This window comes from Penicillium canariense (genome assembly GCF_028826845.1).
Source record: "Penicillium canariense strain IBT 26290 chromosome Unknown utg000004l_segment0_segment0, whole genome shotgun sequence".
Lineage (NCBI taxonomy): Eukaryota > Fungi > Ascomycota > Eurotiomycetes > Eurotiales > Aspergillaceae > Penicillium > Penicillium canariense.
In genome coordinates, this window is record NW_026622731.1 from 3,491,623 (window position 1) to 3,513,277 (window position 21,655).

Sequence of the window (21,655 nt, forward strand, 5' to 3'; positions counted from 1 at the left end):
GAATACTATGAACAGATCAAAAGACTGATTCTTGAAGAACTTCAAGGATCAGGGCTGCTTTGGCTTAGGGCATTCATCCTTCAAGCACATAAGGTTCTTCACCCCATCGAGGTCAAAGCAGGCTTTGTTCTCAGATGGCTTGACACCAGCAGTTACTGACAAAGCCCGTTCATCTTGAGGGTTAGGAAAGTAATGAGAGTAGAGTCGGTGCGAGAAATAGAATGAAAGACAGTAGAAGGAGCTACTGAGCGCAGCTAATAGGGAATTTAGGCTCGTTTATTCTTTCCTTGCTCAAAATGTGAAAATGTTCCTTGTGTCATGTATTCAGGCGGGGCACTCTGGCAAGTGAGCCGTACCAAGGCTCTGCCTGATGGAACACGGGCTGAATAACGGCGACGAGCCGTGTAGAGTGAAAAGTGGGCGCTAGTGACTATCGCCATAGAATGGCTGTTGTATTTTTTTCAGCTCTTTATACTTTTTATTTTCTCAAGTCTTGTTCACTCACGCCTACTCCGTATATTAATATTACATCCCATTATAGTCGATGCTTAGGTCTAGATCTCTCCAGTCTTTATCATCGGTATTGTATATTTATATATTTGCGCTGGCCAAGAATCCTTCTACTACAATAAGACTATAGCTAGTTTCCTACATAAGTACATAGACGTACATAGACCCGGTGTTGGCGGATTACCCCCTGCTCCAGGGGTTCACTAATACTGGGTAACACACTAAGAACTTTGGGGCGGACCTACGTATTCTTAACCTGAAAACCCTCCCACTTTCCACGGAGTGCACCATTTAACCCCATTGCCTTCCTGCTCTCCCTCTCTCATACACCATCGTCTAAAATTTATCATGGACGCGAAAGCCCCTTTCGACCTGCCTCCGGTATCCCCTCAACAAACACCTGCCTTTGAAGACCCCCTAAGTCGTGTACTCAAACCACTGGGGTTCAGCACACATCCACTCCGGTATGTCTCCTTCTCTCGTTCTGATATAAACTGCTAATCCGCATCGTGGAAGTTCACGATTGGTGTTGGAGTATTGGTTGTTCTATTTACCATTGTGTGTCGTCAATATTGTGACGCAGATTCATGTCGTTATTACCGTCAGAATATCACGAACGGCCTAGGTCTCTTTGCCCTTGTTTATGGGGTATTGGTTAAGGTCGCCAGAGACCTTGCGGTGCAAAATGAGGGGCGGGCGGCTCAAGTTGAGAAAGCATAATTGTCTGTATTCTATTCAACAGAGAACCTTAAGGAAGGAGGCTGATACAGGGGAGGGGGTTTTGTGTGTGTCGTTTACCCTGACCCCTCGCTGAAAGCGATATGCAGGCTACAACAACTTTGTCAATACATGATAAATGATTCCATTGCGTTTGTTCCAAAATTCCTGAACAGTAAACTTGGAGCCTCACCTGGTAAAGCCTGTCGTAACCTTGTTGCCATTTATGGTATCAGGCTGCCCTCATCGCGCGGCTGTGATGAATTTGCGAATGAGACGGACAAGTGTCCGATTTTGGCTGCATCTCGGCTACGAACCGCAAGAATGTGGGCCATGCTGAAGTCCAAAATCTGGACAATGACTTTGTTGCGGATACGGTTTTGTTACGAGTTCGACTAGCTGAGTGTTTCCTTATCTTAGTCTCGAGCTGGAACGGTGATAGATTATGGTGAATCGGCGGTAAACATCTTCTATTGTGAGTATGGGTCTGGTGGACAGGACAGGTTCTCGGGGTTTAGAAATCGTTTGACGTGAAGTTGTAGTAGGGTGCCGGAGGACCGAAGCATAGGTTGGCTGATGGCTATGGGTTGAGAAAGTGATGGTTGGTGTCGGATGGGGAAGCTGAGGAGAGTAGGTTGGCGGAGGTAACTATGATTCTGGGTTGGCTGTAGCGGATGGCGGTTGAGTACGGAGTCGAGGTTAGCGTTTAAATATTCCTCTGGTATACCTAGTAGATACTTTTGGTCTTGATTTAGTTTATATCTATACACTGGTTTCTGTGGTTGTCTTCCCGAGTAATTTACTGTTCGAAAAAATATAGGGACCAGGAGCTAACTGTCTAGGCGGAGGGGATATGTTAGTTAAGGAGAGGAAGAAGGGGGGGTATATCGGCGGATTCGAGGGATTGCCTTAAGTCACTATGGATAATCTACTATATATAGTCTACCGTGCGAAGTTGTTATGTCTTGTGGAAAGACGCGCAAGAAGGTATCTAGGCGTTTGGCCAACGTATAAGTAAAGTAGTACACTAAGCTGCTACTTAAGAACGGCCGGCGGCGAAAGCCGTTCTGGCCCAGTTGAAGCGGGTTACGCCATTGAGCACTCCTCCTTAGAATGACAGAGCTCTGGCAGCGATGGTGGAATAGGTGGGAGATGAAGAATTTCTCCCGGACGGTACGTTGTGGGGTAGGTCGTTCTAGTGGAGTGGCGGAGTTCACGGGTGTGGATAGAGGGTTGGGAAAGGCTTCCTGCCCGTCCCGGGGTGTGGAAGCTAAGAATTCATATCTTTCTATAACTCTATAACAATATTCGAAATTGGCTTCTATATTTTACGTAAAGAAAACTGCAGTATCTCAAGCCCCACCACCGCCCACCAGGACGATCGCGAAACCCTAGGCCAGATTTGGCTAGGCTACAGATACTGTACTGTAGTCCTTGGGTTGAAGAGTCTTTCCGTATGGTACGGAACATCATCGTAATACGGACGGGCCCGTAAGGTACTCGTTTATTCGAAAAAATAATTAAATTCTTGAAACTTCCATAAAAGCAATGGCTTTCTGTTACTCATAGGCTCTAACAAGCTCCCTTCTATACTAATTGAAAATGGAAGAGTCCTATTTTTTTGCTGAAGAAGCGCAAGACGGTTCTGCGCCTATGATGCCTGCTATGTCAACTCAAAAACTCACTGGACATTCAGTATCAGTGGAACTGGCTGAATTTGGTCCTCTTCTTTGGTTTCAGTCGGTGTTTTAAGGAGCTGGGAGGATGATGAGTTTTTCCCTCCTATGAGTAGCCAAAGCCTTTCTTTCCTTCAATGCCATCCGAAGTAGCCACCCCTGGAGCACCGCAAAGAGAACATTATCCACCAATGCCCAACCAAAAAGTTGATAACATGCCACTAATCCCTTCAACGGAAAGGACAGAAACATCTTATACGGAATCGCAAGAAGCCCAAGCCAGGAGATCGGCAGTATAATGTGGATCGAAATCTGGCTAGCGAGTCCTACGACGCTCAAGAGCGACGTAGAATCCGGCCTCGTTTCGCTGACTGAGTCTGAAAACACGTATGTTGTCACACATATTACCGCAGGGTTGACGCGCATCAATAAATTGAAAAAGCCGAATAAACTTATTTCCATCGAACGGCCGTGTCCGCCGCTGGCGAGAGGGAGAAGATTGACAAACTCGCCGATTAAAAAGAGGGATATGAATGTCATCTTTCTGATGAGCGAGATGGAGGAATAGCAGATGAATGTCAAAACTCTAGTTATGTTAATTATTATTAGCGTGTTTCTTGGAACCTACTGGACTTTTGATGGTGAGGATGGTTGGTCGCGTACAGAATTGAAGAGACTAACAACCATGCTGCAGTTGCATAGAACAGATGCATCCACTCGGCAGGCTTTTGGGCCGTTAAGCTATACTTTTCTGTACTCAAGGAAAAATTGTAACAGAGGTTTAACTGCTGTACTGCGCTGACAACATTGAAAAAGAGTAAGATGAAAGGTGTTTTTGAGTCACTTTTCAATCTGCATATTTCGCGAATCTGTGGAATGAATGACAAAACATTCAAAGCCACCAACAGACTAAATAATTGAATGGATTGTTAGAGGCAGTTTAAAATAAATTGGCACAGAGTTATCAGACCTGCATAGCCAGACCGACATCCTGGGGCACTGTGTTTGCGAACGTTGGGTAATGAAGAAATAGAAATGGGAAAGAAACCGGAGGGAAACGGAAATTGTCTGCTAATCACTAGATCCACACGCTAATCTATTTTTGAGCACAATTATCCACATATCACGGGGCCAAAACTAAGTGGGTCCAGAGGGTCCGAAGCACCCGAGAATCACTGGGGGTCTGTATGAATACTGTAGACTTCCTCGCCCGAGAGTGAAAGCCACGTGCCCGGATCATGAGAAATCCGCAGGTCGCTTTTTATTCAGGCAGTAACGCCACAAGAATTACCAAGTTAGCTAGATGTTTTCCTCTCTCTCTAGGCTACATTCAGAATGAACTGGGTCTAATGAGAAGGCCAGATAGAAAGTTTTTCAACCCCACTAGTATTGGCTTTATGCATTTGAAACTTCAAGCTTTTGATAAAGAACATCATGTTGGCCTAGTCAGCTTGGATCAAGTTTCCCTTCAGCCCTGCACATTGTTCACACAATACATAGTTTCTATCTGAATACATTAGGTACAGTAGCATTCAGGAAGTACCTCGTGTCTAATTTAATTGCCAGATTGCAAGCCTATGGGCAATAACCCTTGGTTGTACAGAAGTTTAGAGTTCCTTTCGAATAACAGGGTACTGTAACTTGCGGGCTCGTATTACATCCGATGTTCCGTATGTCAAGACTGTTCAAAACAAGGATGATCTATAGTTTCACCATCATCTTGACGGTGGGTGGGACTTCAGATAGTTTCTGTCAAGACAAAAGAGGGCCAAATCCTAGGCAAAATGACAAGTAGACCAAAAATGCATTATAGGCAACATTCTTAGTCTATACCGTCATTTATTGCTCTGACAGTTTCTTTGTGTAAAACATGGAAGCCAATTTCGAATATTGTCAGTCGTATATTGAATTCTGCAGATGAACTATGGGGCGGGAAGGTTCGTGTTGTGCCGATCACGACGTCAGAATCATATCGCAGTGTCTCCTCCGCTCAGCAGGGAAAGGATCGTACGTGGGTCAACACACGCTTTCAGCTGCCCCACAACATGGCTTTGTCTTCAAATCAGAAGCAGCTTCTCCGATGGACCGCGGTTCTTGGTGCTAGCAAGGTCGCGAATGATTTGACTTAAAGCGCACCGAAAGCTAACCCCAAACTGAGATGATTGACATGGCAGACACGAACGATGATGATCGCATACAAATAAATCGACCAACGCAGCTCCCTCTTCCCCCTCCTCCCGCTACGGTCGCAACGACACTCTTTCCTCTACCCTACCATCATGGCGGGCACATCTCAAGCAACACCAGTCCAAATCGTCCTTTGTTTCGATGGAACGGGAAACACCTTTCGGGTCGACGGCACCGAGACCAACATCCTGAAGATTTGTCGGATGTCGCCACGGTCTGACCACCAATGTAAGTCTTGCTAGTTTACTGCTGTTGTCTTGGCTAGGGAGAGGAATGCTCTAACACTCTGCCAGTGGTTTATTACCAGCGTAAGACCGCGCCCAACCTCACAGCTGTATCAAACTCTGGGATCCGTATTAACAGTGCACAGCGGGAATCGGCACCGAAATCACGGCAGGCTCACTAGCAGCCACGACTCTGAAAAAGAGTAGTCGCCTGGGCAAGAGCAAGACTCTCAGCCAGGCGCTGGGCAAGTCATTCGATCGGCATGTCCTGGGTGGCTACCGCTTCCTCATGCGACACTACCGCCAGGATGGCAACATTTACATTTTTGGCTTTTCTCGTGGAGCCTACACGGCACGTTTTCTGGCGGAGATGCTGGACTACGTTGGGTTGCTGGGCCCGGACAACGAAGAGATGATTCCCTTCATCTGGGACGCTTTCTCCCGGTGGAAATTGACTCGTTTCAACGGGACGGAGCAGGGAAGAGACGAGCAGAAACGTGCAATGGAGTTTTTGAGACATTGTCGAGAGACCCTGTGTCGTCCGATGACTAGGGTCCGATTTGTGGGCTTGTTCGACACCGTAAATAGCATTGCAGACTTCGAGATCAACAACGATGACAGATCTAGTGCTCGCGTGATACGGCATGCTGTCAGTATCGATGAGTGCAGAGTCAAGTTTCAGCCGGTGCTGCTACCACTGCCTCGGAAAGGATCTGGACGAAAGCTGGCTGTACCCGCCGACGATGCCTCCCCCGACAATCTTGGCGGTACCGAAAACAGCGAGCACGTTCACAACGGTGGCCGCAGGGCCTCCATCCAGAACTCGGATCCAAATACGCTTTCTAAAGAGCTAGACGAGGATGAAGAGGGCCAGGATGTGGAAGAGGTGTGGTTCCCCGGCAGCCATGCCGACATTGGCGGGGGATTCAGTAAGGCACCGGGTGAGTTGTGGCAGCTAAGCCACGCTCCGCTCGTCTGGATGGTCCAAGAGGCCCAGCGTGCTGGGCTCGAATTTGATCAGCAAAAGCTGGAGACTTTCAATTGTCTGGGAGAAGAGCACCTAGATCCCTCCTCGGCGAGCAAATTCCGCGAGGCTCTTCAGATATCGAGCGCGAAAGGTGCGCTGCACGATCGTCTTGATTTTGGAACCGGTCTATCAGCTGCTTCTGTTCTAGCCTGGCGGTTTATGGAGTACCTCCCCATACGCCGGGCAAGCCTTACGCCTAGTGGTTCGTGGAAACTGGTTCACTGGCCACTGCACCGCGGCAATCCTCGCGACATGCCACTGGATGCACAAATTCATGGCTCTGCCATCCACCGAATGCAGTCGGACTCGAACTATCGCCCGGGGAATCTCATTGTGGGTGGTGGTGGTCGGTGCATCAAACACGCTCCAGCGGAATATGGGATCGGTGACTTGAAAGTCTATCGCTATGAAGGGGATCCGGTCCGGCAGACGTACGTTCAGAGATCATCGAAAAGCGCACGCCCTTCCTCTTTGAGATGATCCAGGCCTCGCGTGTGATGCCCCACATTACGTGTGGTTTGTGCCTTCCCTTCCTGCTATGCTGCGATCCTCTCCTCCTTTTCACCTTGTACTATTCCCAGCTATATTCGAATTAGCCCAATTCACCTTGCTCCTTTGGCTTTTTGTTATTATCTCTGTGCGCAGTAGCGAGCTCCGGTGCTGTCAGAAGAAATCTCAGATTGCACATACGAAGGCTGTAAGTGGCAGTCATCCACCTATGCAGATCCCATTCCAAAAGACCCTGATTATCACGAGATAACGGAGATTCCTGTAGTCCGTATTGTGTAATGTGCTACCTGTCACCTCAAATTTTGGAATCCAGTCACTTAGGAAAGACCAATGATGCGGTGGTTCATAATTCTCAATTAGAGATGCCATTCCCTATCCTTACTACCTAGTTTTGAAGCTATTTCTTCCTCTTCTCTTCTCTTTCTGGCACATACGACCATAGGGTGTGGAGAACAGGGCTTCCCGTCCGCTCAGCCGTACTTAAGCCACACGCCGGCCAGTTAGTAGTATGGTGGGTGACCACATGCGAATCCTGGCTGTTGTATGTTTTTATTTATTTTCTATCTGTTTCTTTATCCCTATTAAGCCTTGTTCACTCATGCCTACTCATTGGGTCGGACCACCGCAAGAGCTCTCTTGCCATACCATGCTCTTCGAAGCGACGGGCAAATTTTTCCGATCTTTGTATAGGGGAAACTATGTATAGATTAAAGCAACCTACCTAACTATAAAGAATTTCTTAAAAATATAGAGGAGAGAAACTATAGAGTCGAGGAATAGGAGCATTAGTGCAATTCTTCCCAAGTTAGATATATATATACCTGATTTATACCGAATCTTTTATCCGAGTTTCTTAGTCGAAACCTTTCACCTAGACGGTGAGGAAGAGTGAGCCAAAGGAGAACAACTAAAGGAAAATAAAAAATGAGTTTAAATTATAAATTTTCAAATTTTCTACATCAGCCACTTGGCATAGATCGTTCGATGGAAGGCTTAATGGTGAGCTATGACAGCCTTAATTCAATATTGTTTCTCTGGAAGGCGAGTAGAAATTCAAATTTGTCGACTGTAATACTGGAGCCGGTGGGAGTATATGATTCCCTCCTTGAGAAGACGTAGGACCTTTGACATGGTACAAGCAACGATCGCGCAAAAGGCGAACAATCTCAGCACCCTATAACATGATCGTGGCTGAAACGCACTCCCCAGGCTCCCTGCCCGAGAGACACATGGATCTATTTCCCCCGTACCGGAAAAGCAACAAGATTGGGCCGCAGAAGGTTTCATTTATTGGATGGCCTACGGAGGTGGGCCAACCTGGACTCAGCAGTCATTGGGTGGATCTAAAAAAGGTGTTGCCACGGCCCTTCCCCATCGTGCCGAACCCCCCCAAAAAAAAGGGTCTGCTGGCCCGAAACATCATTAATCGGATGGTCAATGACAGTGGTCGCAAGCTTGTTACCACGCCCGCCTCACCTTGCCTATCCAAATGGAAAGTTAAGATTGGCTTCACCAAATTGTGGGTCCGCCTACTTGGTCGAAAGCACCTCACGGTCTCTTACCGGCTCACATCACATGATCACGGAGCTTGGCTAGGAGGATCTTCCGGTCGCTACCCAAAGCCACTTAAAACTAGTTAACAGTGGAGCTGTGACAGTCTCCCCCTCCCACCCCCTAGCTCTTGCTCTTACCCATCATCCTAGCAACGCATGCGAAATGGACTTTGACAATCTCGCGCAACAGCAGTCAGATCGAATATTCCGGGTTTGGATACAAAACCTACTCAGGAATTCACCAGAGGATTTGGCGGGCAAGCTCGCTTCCCGGCATTGCCCTGGTACGCCTGTGACAGCGTCGCGACTATCAAACGGCGCTTTCAATATTTGCTACCGGGTCACCTTCGAAAATGGAGATCGCGTCGTGGTTCGCTTTGCGGCCCTTGGTCGTGTCATCGCTCGTAACGAAAAGGTTGAAGATGAGGTCGCCATAATGGATTATGTTGCTCAGCACACAGCGATCCCTGTTCCAAAGGTCTTAGGGTATGGCAAGTGTGTGGTGGGTCCGTACATTGTTATGTCTTTTATTGAAGGGAATCAGTTGAGCGGATACCTCAGAGATTCATCTCAGGAGACAGTCACATTGAGTTCGAATATCTCGATGTCTGTCCTAAGGAAAGCCTATTTCGGGATGGCTGAAGTGCTGCTCGAGCTGTCAAAACCCGAATTTACGTTCATTGGAGCTATCAGACAAGACGAGTCAGGTGGCTGGACTGTGTCAAAATGTCCGCTCAGTTTTAACATGAATCGGCTTGCTCAATTTTCCAACATTCCACACAGTATCTTTGAGCGACGGCATTTCAGCAACGCAGCGGATTATTTTGAGGAGCTCGCTCAACAACATTTCTATCATCTCGAGCATCAACGCAACGACGCAGTTACGGATGAAGCCGACTGCCGGAAGAAATACATTGCACGTTGTCTTTTTCGCAAACTTTCGCGTGAGGTATCCGGAGAACATTGCAGTGGACCTTTCCGGCTCTACTGCGATGATCTTTGCCCGGACAATGTCCTTGTTGATGCATCAAGGCTTGTTGTCACTGGGGTGGTCGACTGGGAATTTGCTTATGCTGCCCCAGTTGAATTCACATATGCTGCTCCATGGTGGCTCTTATTGGAGCGCCCGGAGGACTGGGAACTCGATCTAGATCAGTTTTTGGTTCGTTTCATGCCGAGATTTCGCACTTTTCTTGAAGTACTTCAAGATTGTGAGGAAAGAAAAATCAAAGGCGGATCCTTGTCCCAGTCCCAGCGTCTATCGATTGCTATGGAGAAATCATTGGAGACTGGACTATTTTGGATTTGCCTTGCTTCAAGACACAGCTCCATGTTTGATGAGATCTATTGGAACTTCATTGATCCAAAGTTTTTTGGACCTTTTACAGTGCTTGAGGATCGACTACGCCTGTTAAGCACAGAAGAGTGTGCGGACATTGACATTTTCATTGAGAAGAAAATACACCAGGCAAGTGAGGGTAATTTAGTTTCACATTACAGCATTGACGAACTAGTTGATCTGTAAATATATATCTCAGACCTTGAGTCACCGGTGAGGTAAACGAATGGTACTTTCGAATTTCTGTAAAGACAGTGGCGCATATCAGACAAGTGCGCGCGCATTCACCAAAGCTCAGCTCACGCTTCCTGTCGGCTTATTTGCCCCTTTTTTGCTTCCTAGATCGAAGACTCGCTCGTGCCGCTTGGGTCATAAGTTCCTTCTCGGCGTTGGAAAGGTTCTCGATGGCATCTTGTGTCTTTAGAGCCTCGTCTAGAGCTCTCTTTAACTCTGCTCCTTGTTCTGCGGACGGAACATCACCCTTCCTCACTCCTATCTGGATTTCACCTGAGGAGACCCTTTTCACAAATTCAGGGGCTTCATCAGCCGGAACATGTTTTTCGTAATAGCTGAGGATAGATGCGAAACTATCACGAGCCTTCTGTGCTCCAGAGTTGCTGCTCTGGCCGCTCATTGTGGCGGAACTATAAATGCTGAAAGATTTAGCCTCTTGGGTCACCGTGGTCGAAAGAGTACGTACGTATAAGACCAGTGGATTGACCCTGCAGCCTTGTAATAGCAGTTGGCTTTCTAAGCCGGCGACGAGTGAGGGTTTTCGGTACAAAGGCACGTTGATGTGTGAAAGTGAGACTGTCGAAAGTGAGATGTCGAAGCTGAAGTTTTTGTAGATTCGAATTCTGGTTTAGATATGCGTAACGCATCAGGGTTGTGGGATCTGAGTTACGATAAAAGGTCCGAGAATGGTCACCTAAGCGCCTAGGGAATGGAAACTACCTGCACGGTAAATGAACCAGCAGTTGCATTACAAATAGAATTCAGGCATTTGCCGCTTATTGACATTTGATCCATGAGCCGCAGCCTAGCTGTTTCAAATTGCTAAAGGCGCCCTCACAGAGCAGCAAATTCCTGAGATCGTCAGAGGATCAGATCTGCCTTATATGCATGTAACTAGCGTAGGAATGAATGACTGGATGGGACCGGGCCGAGGTTAGGCCTTGGGTGGGCGCTCGGTGAGCGGTAAAGATAAATTAAATCCCTGCTCTGCAAACACGATCAACTCCCGCCAATAATTTTGCCACCTGTCCGAATTGGTACGGTACCGTTTTCGGTGTCGCTCATTAGTCTGCCTGCTCTTTCCCCCCAACCCCTATTTGACCTTACTATATATGGAATATGGAGGGATATTGCTCTGAGCAAGGGATGAAATACGATACGGTTTTTGGTCCACTGCGTCTAAGCACGTACTTATTTCTTCTTCTCCTGGGAACTTCGATCTGATATCTTCACGTTAAGTAGATTGCTTTGAGTGTAGCTCAGATGGGATGACTTAAATTGAAGATATAGGGAATACTATTGAGCAGTGCATAATAAGATTTATGTGACCCAAGCTGGAATATGAGCATAGAGGATACGTATGGTGCCAATAAGTAATCCGAAAGCATATCTATTTGCGGACATGAAGATCTAAATTTAGACACAGGCCTATTAAGCGCCGCTCAGATAACCACCACCGCCACGCTGTTCAGAAAGCAGGTGACATTGGGAAGGTTGTCAAGATAATTGGCCCAAAGAAGCTGGCTAGTTTCTCTAGAAGGATGTGTTTCAGGTTATGCAGGCGAAAACGAGTCACTGGCCCCGCAGCGACGGGTAGGTGATACCTCTTTGAGGTGCTGGAAGCCATTAGCCTGACAATTTTTTGCGCCCATCTACGACTGGCCACAACATTCCGAAATAGACAAGGCTCGCGCCCACCTTAATATGCTATACGATGATGAAAAGGTCCAACTATACATTAAGAGCCCCATTTAAAAGTCGCGATGCTCCTATAGGCGTCAAGCTTGCCCACCAAACCCTCTGGTGAATTCGGAGTAGATTTCGGATCCACACCTGAATAATTTGATCAGACTGCGTTTTCGTGAGATTTTCGCAGTCTATCCCCAATTGCGTGTAGTGACGAAGGGTGGAAAAATATTTATGGTAGAGAGACACAGGTCAGGAGGAGCCTGCCCGTTTTATAATCTATCCCTCGTCGCTCTCTATATCGCGGCGCTCGCGAGATCTTTCCCTAGACAGAATATGCAAATGCTTTCTTTGCCTGCGTCCTCTGCGCCTTTGGTGGTCTTCTGTTGATGAATATTCAGGTGGGTGAACTGCCGCCTAAAGCGCACCTGAATAGTGGCGAATCACCCACGACCGAAACATGGGCGCTAGGTGAAGCCGGCCATACCTTTGGCTGTTTAAGTTTATTTTATTTTTATTTTTGTTTTTATTCTTTTTCAAACCTTTATGCAAGTCTTATCCACTCACGCCTTTTCTGTAAATAGATAACCTTTATTCTAGTATAGTCGACGTCTAGATCTATACTTCTCCAGCCCTTCTTAATATATGTTGGCGCTAAGGCTAAGAATACCTACATATAATATGACAAAAGCTAAGGAAAGAATATGAATCCGTGCTTCCTCTAGCCTTGAAGAACAATTATAGGATTTCTTAGGCTGGTTTGTAGCACATACGACCATAGGGTGTGGAGAACAGGGCTTCCCGTCCGCTCAGCCGTACTTAAGCCACACGCCGGTCAGTTAGTAGTATGGTGGGTGACCACATGCGAATCCTGACTGTTGTATGTTTTTAGTTTTCTTTTTGCTTTTTGCTTTTTGCTTTTTGCTTTTTGTGATTCGTTGGGACCAGTGCCCTTGCCGCTTTACTCTTCAACCCCTTCAGGCCGCTTCACCTAAATACCCCTGAAGCACAAGTGACTTGGCCCTCGCCGAAACTTTCCCTCCCTCCCAGTCTCCCTCCCGTTCGCGACCTAGTCCCATCTTTCCTTTTCTATGGCCTGAACTGATTCTAATCAGAGATGATCAAAGAAAATAGATTAACTGTGGCTGTTACTACCGTCTAGCCTTGGTTATCTTTTCCAAGGATGTAGTGAAGATTCTGACCAAAGAAAAGGTGCAGAAAGGGATGGCTCCCCCCCCCCGGAAATAGCCACAATTGAAGAGCTCTCCTCCCGTGGCCGAATACATGGAGCACTTCACCAATTAAAAATGAATTAAGCTAACGACCAGATTTTATTCCTATGCTTTGACTTCCTGTCTTTCGCAAGGTCTTTACAAACATAATTCGACTAGTCTCTCTTGGTACGCTCAGGCGTCATCTCTTCACCATCACTCCACTCGTCATTGTTTAGATAATTGCAACGTTGCTTCAATTCTTAGAGCTTAGACGTGCAATAGAAGGTGCACTGGGGCATCTGAAGAGAATCCAACTTAGACTGAACTGTGTTATTTGGTATAACACGTGCGTATAGTATGCACTTGCTTAGGTACAAGAGTATGTAAAGACCAGTGCCCTGACCTCGATACTTTGACGAGGTCTATTAGAAGGGTCCTGAGAAAGTGGCACGAAGGAACAATGAGGTGCGTCTGGTCGTCTGTTAGTCACTTCAACTGCTGTCATTGCATCTGAGTACGTACATTTGGTCACATCATCATCCGAGTCAAAGTTCTTGAACATTGCAACCTCGTTATTTTGCTGTTGACTCAAGTAGTACCACGTTTGTCCAGGTTCTTCAAGAACAAAAGTTGTGCCTCCCGTGTATTTTCGTCTGATGCGGTCCGCCTCTACTCGTGCATCAGGCGAGATCGTTCGGCCATCACATAGCGCAAGTGGGAAGCTCTCCACGGGGCCATTTATTGGACGCCATAAGCTAGTTTAGGCATTAACGTATAGGGGTATATCAGCTTGGGTGGTTAGTAGGAAATGGAACGAACTTGATCAGACGAAGTCTTCCTTGCAATAGTTCCTCCGCCTTGGATGGCAGCTCGAGATAGACCCTGTCTACTGCGCTCTCGAAGGTTTGATCTACGCTCAGTCAGGGTTGCGCGAGATCCAGATGACGTGGTAGAGAGCATGTTCTTACCGATATGGGCAACCCTTGCGGCCCCAACCCGCGCCAGAGGGTCATTTATATCCACCTGTTTCCCTTCTGCGGGCACAGAACTGGTGTCTCGCACCTGCATAGCATCGTGAGATCAAATTGCTTGCTATGAAATAATATATCTGAATCATACCAGCCAGTTGAAGAAATGAACCTCATCAACACCATCGAGGATATGCCGGAGTAGGACTTCGCACTCCGGTAGGTATTTCGACTGAACCATTCCCTTATCCAGAAAGTGTCCAGGTTCGAGGCAACTGTCATGTTGAAGGTATGTGAATCCATGAGTATCAATCTCGGGGCCATGTGTAATGCCCCGGACATCTGTGATGTCTACCTCAGGTCCATCGTAGAATTCAATATTTGACTGTCGTTTATCTTCGGCATCATTGGGCAGATCAATAAGGACCTGAAACGGCTTCTCAATAGTATATAGATCTTGCCATTTAAGGTAGCGAAATGCACCTCTCTCCATGATGACCTGATGGGGCGGTTGCTGGTAGACTCTCTCGACGATTGAAATGAGAAGACTGAGATTGAGGAATGAGAAGGGGGCGACTGCCCTTTATAACATCGCATGCTGCAGTCTCCGCAGATTATGAGGAACTAGTATATCTCAAGTCCTACCTGCCTACTTGGCTGAATTCAATGTGAAAATTGGCCACAGCTCTAACTGCTTCTTACTAACACAATTTGCGTAGTGCTCAGAAAACTGCATGATACAATTTGGTATGTGCTAGATAATAGGCCTCGGCAGAAAACAATTCTCAAACCGTCAATCACAATGCATCTCAATTTCCATTCTCGGCATTGGAACAGGAATTCCGGCAGTCGAACCGGATGATGTCAGCGGCCTGTGGGCACAACATATTGATTTCCTGGCCGGCAAAAGAAGACTTCCACGGCTGACGGCGAGCATCTTGGGAAGCCTTGGTCATGATTTGCTGGGCCCACGGTTTGGGGTCACCCGTAGTGCGCGCTTCGGCTGTGGCACGTTGAGCCTAGTATTGTATCCGTCAGGGCTGTGCCATGAAGCGCCATGAGGCTGTTGCTGTTAACCTATAACGTACCTCTTGTGGGTGCATGATTCCGGCGTCAGTAGCTTTGATGGCGAATTCTGCCTTTTGGAGGATGACGAGCTCTTTTAGGTAGAACGTAGCAGAAGGAATAGCTTCAAGGGCTGATGGATGCTTGGCTGCTAGGCTGACTCTGCCTTGTACCGCTGACGGCTCACTTTTTATCAGTCTTCGGTAGCTAGCAGGTGAGGCAAAGTAGCTCTGATGTATCTCACCTATGAGGCTCAACAACGTAGAAGTGGGGAAGCCCATGCTATCTAGCAGAACCAGACCCTAAGAAATACGACAGGTGCCATGATGAAGAGGTGTAGGGGGGGAGAGATGCCATTGGGGGACATATGCTTGCTGAATGTGACGCCGACAAGGATGGATGTGATAGTGGCGCTCGTCACCTAGCCAAGTTGCCAAATTAGGCTATTTGGCCGGCATATACTTGAGGTAGGTGAGGCGAAGCATAGTACAGCAAGGCTATTACCCTGGGGATGGAGGTCAGACGTCAGACGTCGGATTATGCTGGCGCTCGACATCTGCGCCTCGTCGCCCGGGAAAGAACTCTTTACGGAATCTCAAAGGCAATCATTGCTATAGATGGTATTTAAGCAGCTTCGAAGTATGCAAACTCCGGACTCAACATCAGTTCACGGTACTAGAGACGGTTCTAAGCCGCCATACTAAGTACAATCATGTCGAATATTACCGACTACCGCTCAGTTTATGTCCGTCATATCCAATCTTGTTATCGCTGCCATCCCGAGGCCATCTCCTTCTACGATCAGCTGGCCGACTATCTGCAAGGATGTTCTGGGAGGCGAAAGTCGAGCCTCCAAGAAGTACAATTCTTTGAGCTTACCCCGCTCTCCAGCATTGACACGTATCCAAAAGCGTCTCCATTTGTCAAGGCTGAACCCCATGGCAAGCAGCATGGGCCGCGGGTCGGGGTGCTGGAAGGGTTCCCCTGTCCTGACTTTATCGCATTTTTGGGAGCCGAGTTTGCCGTTCGACCCGAGTTTTTCATCGAACATTTGCCTATGAGCCTCAAGAAGAGGGTAACTGGTGGTGTCTATGAGCTGCCAACCCTGCCGTCAAGGAATGACAATGTGGTGCGCGTGCAGTTCTCCTGCCTCATCAGATCACTGTCCCCGTATTCGGACCAGCTTGCCGGGCAAACATCGAAATCCATGCAACAAAAGCGAGCTGATGTGGAGGATGCACGGTTAAAATTCGAGAAGGGACTGATCAAGTCGGGGAAGTATGGAGCCACGCATATCCGAAGGATAGTCGTGCATGACCATGACATGTGCAGTATCGAGGGAATGATATCCTTCACTATTGCGACGCAGTATCCTCATTGGCATGGTGAGTGTTTGTTTGCTTTTAGCCTCATGGCTATCACTCGATGACGTGAGAAAGATCACCAGGCCTTGGAAATTTCCTAATTAAGCAACTCGCAGGCATATTCTTGACTGATAACGGCCGTATGAACATGGATCAAACGGGATTCCCTTGGTCTAAGACGCCCCGGCATGACCAACCCAACGGAGTTGTTCCCTTGATTCCCTACAATCTGCCGGTAGAGAGGAGCGCCCCAGTCCCCGTATCTCCACAGGCTGATTATGGAGTGTCTGGGTATCTTGACCAATTTCACCCCCTCAAAAATATCGTCTTCACGGACGAAGTCGATGCCCAATTGATGCAGGAGGACCCGTTTTTCCTTCTCGCCACTGTTTTGACAACATCCTTTCTTTCCTGGTCACAGACCCTGAATTTCCTTGCCAGAAGTATCGCGGAATGTCAGAATCAGTTGAGATTTGACCAAAATCAATTACAGTTTCAATTGGGACAGTTGAGGCAACATGTTGTAACGATCAGCCGCGTGAAGGAGATTCTTTCGGAGAACGAGCACATCATAAAGGAAGGAGGCTGCTCGTCATGGCCTAGGGCAGCTTCTGACTCTACATTGAAACGGAAGAGCCTCATTCAACGACAGTTACTGGCAGACCATACTGGCATTATGCAGCGCTGCTCGTTGCTAATTGACCAGTGCGAGTCCGCCACCACCGTCCTGGTTAGCTTTGCACAGCTTGTAGTCTCGGAAAAGGGAATCATGAATGCCAATGAGGTTAACCAGTTGACCAAAATGGCATCAATCTTTATTCCCATGAGCTTCATCACTGGTGTCTTTGGGATGAATGTACGGGAATGGGACCCACTTCCTTCATGGAGATGGCCCTTCGGGACTGGAATCGTACTATTCTGCACCACAATCTTCCTGCTGAACAGAAAGCGTTGGTTACGGAAGGTTGCCCAATACCTTCATATGGCTCATTTCACGAGAAAGACACGTTAGTAATCAAGAAGAATCGATCACTCAAAGCCTACACAACCACGTAGAGAGTGTTCCCATCCATTGTGTCGCTGTTTCCCAGTACCTAGAGATCATCCGGCATCCAAACTCATCTTGTCCAAAACTGAACTATATTGTCAAAGTCCTCCTCCCCATTTGCAGGCTCCCAATGTCTTGGTGGGACTATTTGCTGTCGGATTCGCTCCGCCTCACGGATCAAAGCCGCGCCCTCGCTGTGGTGTTTTGTGTCCTGTTTCAGGCAGCCCATTTTGTATTTTGTCCGAGCGATTTCGTTTTGGAAAAGATGCGACTGACATGTGTATATGTCCAAGGCTGTCTCTAGCATTTTCCTGATCAAAAGGGTCAGCGGTGTACGAAGGTTACTAGGGCAAGAAATAAGAGCGTGAACTAACATCGCCTTTGGATACTCTTGGCGTCTGTGGAAATGCCACCCAACCTTGTACATCGCATCTGCAGTTTTGTGGTGTCTGGCCCCCAACGTAATCGTCCACAATTTGAGGACCTTAACGTGGATATCCATTGCCTCGGCGAGTTTTGCTTCGGCTTTCTCCTTATCCCCTTCTAGGGTGAGAGTTGTGGCCTGGGCGATCTGAATATTTCCAAGGGAATACATCGCCATTGCTGTCCTAGAGCACGGTTAATTCAAAGCAAATATAATCAAGTCAGCATAATTAATATACCTGAAGTTACTAGTGTCATTCTGATCCTTGATGACGGCCCGTACGACTGCTTCTCCTTCGTCTGGGCGGCCTTGCAGCCACAGGCACGTTGCAAGATGGGCGTGCCAGATTTTCTGGTCACCGGGAAGATCACCCCATGCTTCCAAGGCTCTTCGATAGAAGGTTTCCGCTTCTTTGTACTGATGCAGCCCATGACAACCATTACCAAGCCTTCCTAGGCCAAAAACCTCCCAAATACTAGGTTTTTCAAGCTCCCCAGCTTTGAATGCGAGCTCAAGGTATCTCCACTCTTCGGTAAAGTCGTCAAACGCTCTCTGGAACTGATTCGACTCCGTGCATAGAGATCCGAAACATCCATATATGTCAGCTAAAAGACGGTATCCCCCTCCACCAGCCAGATGGTGGAGGCAGTAATCTTTGGCTGGCTTCAGCAGGTCGGAAACGGATTCCAGCATGCCGCTCTCGTAACAAAACCTGTATGAATTGAGTATCTGATAAACATTACAGACTCGGATCTGACTTGAACTTACCAGCCTGCTTCGTAAAGTACAGAAGGAAAGTCCCAATTGACCACATCGTGTGGGATAAGAGGCTGGTGTTTTCGACAAGACGCTACGTAGAACTCGCACAGCTTTTGAACATGCGGGAGCAGTGCCCTTTGACTTTGCCACAATGACGGGTTATGCACCTCTGACCGATGCGGAACGGGCCATACCTGCCTGATCAAGGATATTGCATTCTCAAAGCTCGCTTGCGCTTCTTGCGCCGTCATCTTCAGCTGGCAGTAAGCTTGTACGAGACGGTGCATCCGAAGCTCGCCTTTATGCTCATTTTGTGAGACTAGAGAGCTGCGCAAGAGTCCGGCCCGGCATTTGTTCACTTTGTATGCTGTGTTGATAAAGTGTAGGTTTGGATTCGTGCTCCCAGCTCCTCCGTCAACTAACAATTTCATCTGAATCCGATCGGGGTCAAGGAAGGCCATCAGCTTGAAGAGAGCTTTGTGATCACCACCAAGCTTCTCAAAGTTCATGTTCCAAACCGTTCGAAGTGAGTATTTATAATTGGTGCCCGATATCAATCGGACTTCGGCTGAGTCCTCGATGAGCTCTTGCAAGTTGTATGCTTCGAGAAATTCGACAAATGAACACGAGTCATTCATGATCAGGTTTGCCGCTTGATTGATTCCAAGCGGTAAGAACCCTACTCTTTTGACGATCTCGGTGGCAGCTATCCCTTCTTCTATAGACACCGTGTGGGTCATATTGGATGTTCCCGTGCTAGTCAGTCTCAGGAGGAGATCCACAGCATTCTCTGCCCTGAGCTCTCTCAGACTCTTTCCGCGATATTGCTTTGTCAATGTCTGGTCACGGCTAGTGATCAGTATTGACCCTTTATCACCATGGGGCCAAAATTCCGCCAGAAGCTGGACTTTGTCATCACTATCGGCATTGTCGAAGACCATGAGCCAGTTCACATCTATCTCCACCACTGATCAACAATTTTACATCTGAAAGTGTTCTCCCAAAGGGTCTTACCAACGCTCGCCAGGTAATCCTTTACTGTCTGCTTAGCTTTCATGTGCGTCATCCCTTCTCCCAGACCGAGCTCAGAAGCAAACAGAGAAAAGCTCTCTGAGAGTTTCGACTGTCCGTCTGAGTGTGCCCAAAGTACAATTTTGTATACCGTGTCCATGTGTTGGAAAGCGTAGCGTACTGCAATCTGAGTCTTCCCCATCCCTCCTAGGCCGGTAAGCGCGAAAACCCTTTGTCCGGCACTAGCATCGCTGGTTGGGGCGAGGACGTTGTGTATCTCAGTAAGTGTATCCTCCCTGCCAACGAAGCTCGGATTCTCTTGATACGGCGTCGTGACGAAACAGGGTATCAGGGATTCCCGGACTGTGAGAGGTGTGATCGACTGGTAACTCAAAATTTCGTCTGAAGAGCCAGCGGGATATATTCAGCGGCCTTCAAGTGCATTCAGGGTGAAATTGCGATAACATACCTTCTAGTTGGCCCGCTCTGCCGCCTGCGTTAAGAGCTGTGCCTTCCACCAGGAGCCAACTTTGGCAACCATCGGGCTCAATTTTGGGCCATATCTGCTGCGTGGACCTCGGGGCGATCTCATCAATCATCTCAGAGAGTATGCCCATGAATTGCTCAAAGTAGCCATCCTCATCGCTTCGAAGAGGGTACATGGTCAATTCCGCATGGTCTTTTTGAACACCCACAAGTTGCTCGTTTGCCCAATCCAAGGAGGATACTCTTAGAGTGCAGAGCTTTGAACGTGATTAGTTAACCAGCGAAAGAACTATAGAAGAGGCACTCGAGGAAATACCTGTTCCTGTCTTGATTTTCTCATGCCTCGTGTTCGACGCGGGATATTGGTCGGCTTGAGCTCGTAAATATTTCTCACTGGGAACTGGCAATTTAAGATGCGAAAGCTTTCCATGACATCTCGAATGGTTGTCCAGTGTTCAGAAGTTCGTAAGGTGTCAATCATTTTGTTCTTCATGATAATCCCAAGCTCCACGGCGGCACATTTGAGGCACAAGTCCTCGAGCTGCGGATTCGTTTCATCGTTTAAGCAACCAAGGAACACTATGCCTCCTGTCTTGTCCAATATGTTCCGAAATGTTGGATTCTCCTTCGCGGATAGTAAAGCCTTGGAAAGGGGGAGAGTGAAGTGAGCCATGAACAGCAAAGACCAGATAAACCAAGGGCCATGCCACTTACCCTTTTGAGAATGAACGCTCCAAAGCTATAGCAGATAAATAAAATAGGTCGATCTTGTGTGTCCTCACGTCGATTGATTAAGCTGTACAACAGATGATCGAACTGCTCGAACAGCTTCGCCCAGGGAATCTCAGATGAATCCTTTGCGAAATCATACTGAAATGCCATGATTCGCGCTTGCGGCACCTGGTGACTTAATACCTCTCGAAGCCATTTCGTGTGGTCCTTCAACTGGTAGGTAGGATAATAGGTTGGGAGCCCGGGAATTGAGACGATGCTATGACACAATTAGGCCGCATGTCGAGAAGCAAAACTGGCGATAGGAGAGAAGTTACTCAATCTCAGGCTGCCTGACCCCATCATATACAACTGGAAGTGGATGCATCGCAATGATGAAGTCAAAATCACAATCTCTGTCTCTCTAGTTTAGTGTTAAGTTAGACAAGTAATGATTATAGTTTGATAAAGCGCAACTCTACCTCAAAATGTTCGCTCCTTAGGGTAAACACCTGGCAGAGCGACCTTTAACACACACTATGGCCTTCGCCCAGGTCAGATCTTCTGGCAAAAGGGGTGGGGGGGAGGCCTGAGAGCTATCGTATGACGGGAAGAGCAAGCCGCAGCATTTGTTGAGCCTCAACTTGACCCTCAGGCCCTCCGCTCGGGCGCGAGGAGAGTCATGGGTGGCTTATCCTGGCAATTTGCAGTTGAACTGCATGAATCGGGTGCGTGGCCATAACTATCCAATGAGCGAGCGCTGATAGACGCTTTGGGCACTGATGCTTCACCAAAGAAATTTGTCTAATGGATCCTGGGCCGGTCCGCAGAATCGCGCTATTATTGAGGCTGTTGGTCAACCCCAGACTCAACTATTATTGGACACGGGGAAATTGCGCTGCGCCGATAGCACCATCGATCATAATCCCTCCGATCAGCCCC

General features: G+C 47.7%; 6 protein-coding genes across 6 annotated transcripts, besides 3 other annotated features; 3 read left to right on the forward strand and 3 right to left on the reverse strand.

Annotated features, from left to right (window-relative positions):
• Nucleotides 1-5,182: 5,182 nt before the first annotated feature.
• Nucleotides 5,183-7,130, forward strand: N7482_007565 (T6SS phospholipase effector Tle1-like catalytic domain-containing protein; the record flags this gene model as incomplete). Its single annotated transcript, XM_056689690.1, has 4 exons — nt 5,183-5,318; nt 5,384-5,398; nt 5,461-6,687; nt 7,066-7,130. 4 exons carry the CDS (start codon nt 5,183-5,185, stop codon nt 7,128-7,130), a joined length of 1,443 nt encoding a protein of 480 aa, XP_056542119.1.
• Nucleotides 7,131-7,248: 118 nt separating this feature from the next.
• Nucleotides 7,249-7,387: a sequence feature (Protein overlapping with rRNA (N7482_007566, KAJ5160562.1) was converted to a misc_feature.).
• Nucleotides 7,388-7,457: 70 nt separating this feature from the next.
• Nucleotides 7,458-7,547: a sequence feature (Protein overlapping with rRNA (N7482_007566, KAJ5160562.1) was converted to a misc_feature.).
• A 25-nt stretch (nt 7,548-7,572) lies between these two features.
• Nucleotides 7,573-7,637: a sequence feature (Protein overlapping with rRNA (N7482_007566, KAJ5160562.1) was converted to a misc_feature.).
• A 930-nt stretch (nt 7,638-8,567) lies between these two features.
• Nucleotides 8,568-9,929, forward strand: N7482_007567 (phosphotransferase family protein; the record flags this gene model as incomplete). The annotated part of the gene is made up of 1 exon (XM_056689692.1): nt 8,568-9,929. The coding sequence occupies one exon, from the start codon at nt 8,568-8,570 to the stop codon at nt 9,927-9,929; it is 1,362 nt and encodes a 453-aa protein (XP_056542121.1).
• A 130-nt stretch (nt 9,930-10,059) lies between these two features.
• On the reverse strand, nt 10,060-10,377 carry N7482_007568 (uncharacterized protein; the record flags this gene model as incomplete). Its single annotated transcript, XM_056689693.1, has 1 exon — nt 10,060-10,377. One exon carries the CDS (start codon nt 10,375-10,377, stop codon nt 10,060-10,062), a length of 318 nt encoding a protein of 105 aa, XP_056542122.1.
• A 2,867-nt stretch (nt 10,378-13,244) lies between these two features.
• N7482_007569 (uncharacterized protein) lies at nt 13,245-15,191 on the reverse strand (the record flags this gene model as incomplete). Its single annotated transcript, XM_056689694.1, has 7 exons — nt 13,245-13,348; nt 13,400-13,632; nt 13,697-13,787; nt 13,846-13,939; nt 13,997-14,426; nt 14,701-14,864; nt 14,934-15,191. The coding sequence occupies 7 exons, from the start codon at nt 15,189-15,191 to the stop codon at nt 13,245-13,247; spliced, it is 1,374 nt and encodes a 457-aa protein (XP_056542123.1).
• A 431-nt stretch (nt 15,192-15,622) lies between these two features.
• Nucleotides 15,623-17,286, forward strand: N7482_007570 (uncharacterized protein; the record flags this gene model as incomplete). Its single annotated transcript, XM_056689695.1, has 2 exons — nt 15,623-16,295; nt 16,391-17,286. 2 exons carry the CDS (start codon nt 15,623-15,625, stop codon nt 17,284-17,286), a joined length of 1,569 nt encoding a protein of 522 aa, XP_056542124.1.
• A 106-nt stretch (nt 17,287-17,392) lies between these two features.
• N7482_007571 (tetratricopeptide repeat protein) lies at nt 17,393-20,884 on the reverse strand (the record flags this gene model as incomplete). The annotated part of the gene is made up of 8 exons (XM_056689696.1): nt 17,393-17,633; nt 17,697-17,930; nt 17,985-18,458; nt 18,515-19,472; nt 19,520-19,918; nt 19,986-20,259; nt 20,319-20,543; nt 20,717-20,884. 8 exons carry the CDS (start codon nt 20,882-20,884, stop codon nt 17,393-17,395), a joined length of 2,973 nt encoding a protein of 990 aa, XP_056542125.1.
• Between the last annotated feature and the right edge of the window lie 771 nt (nt 20,885-21,655).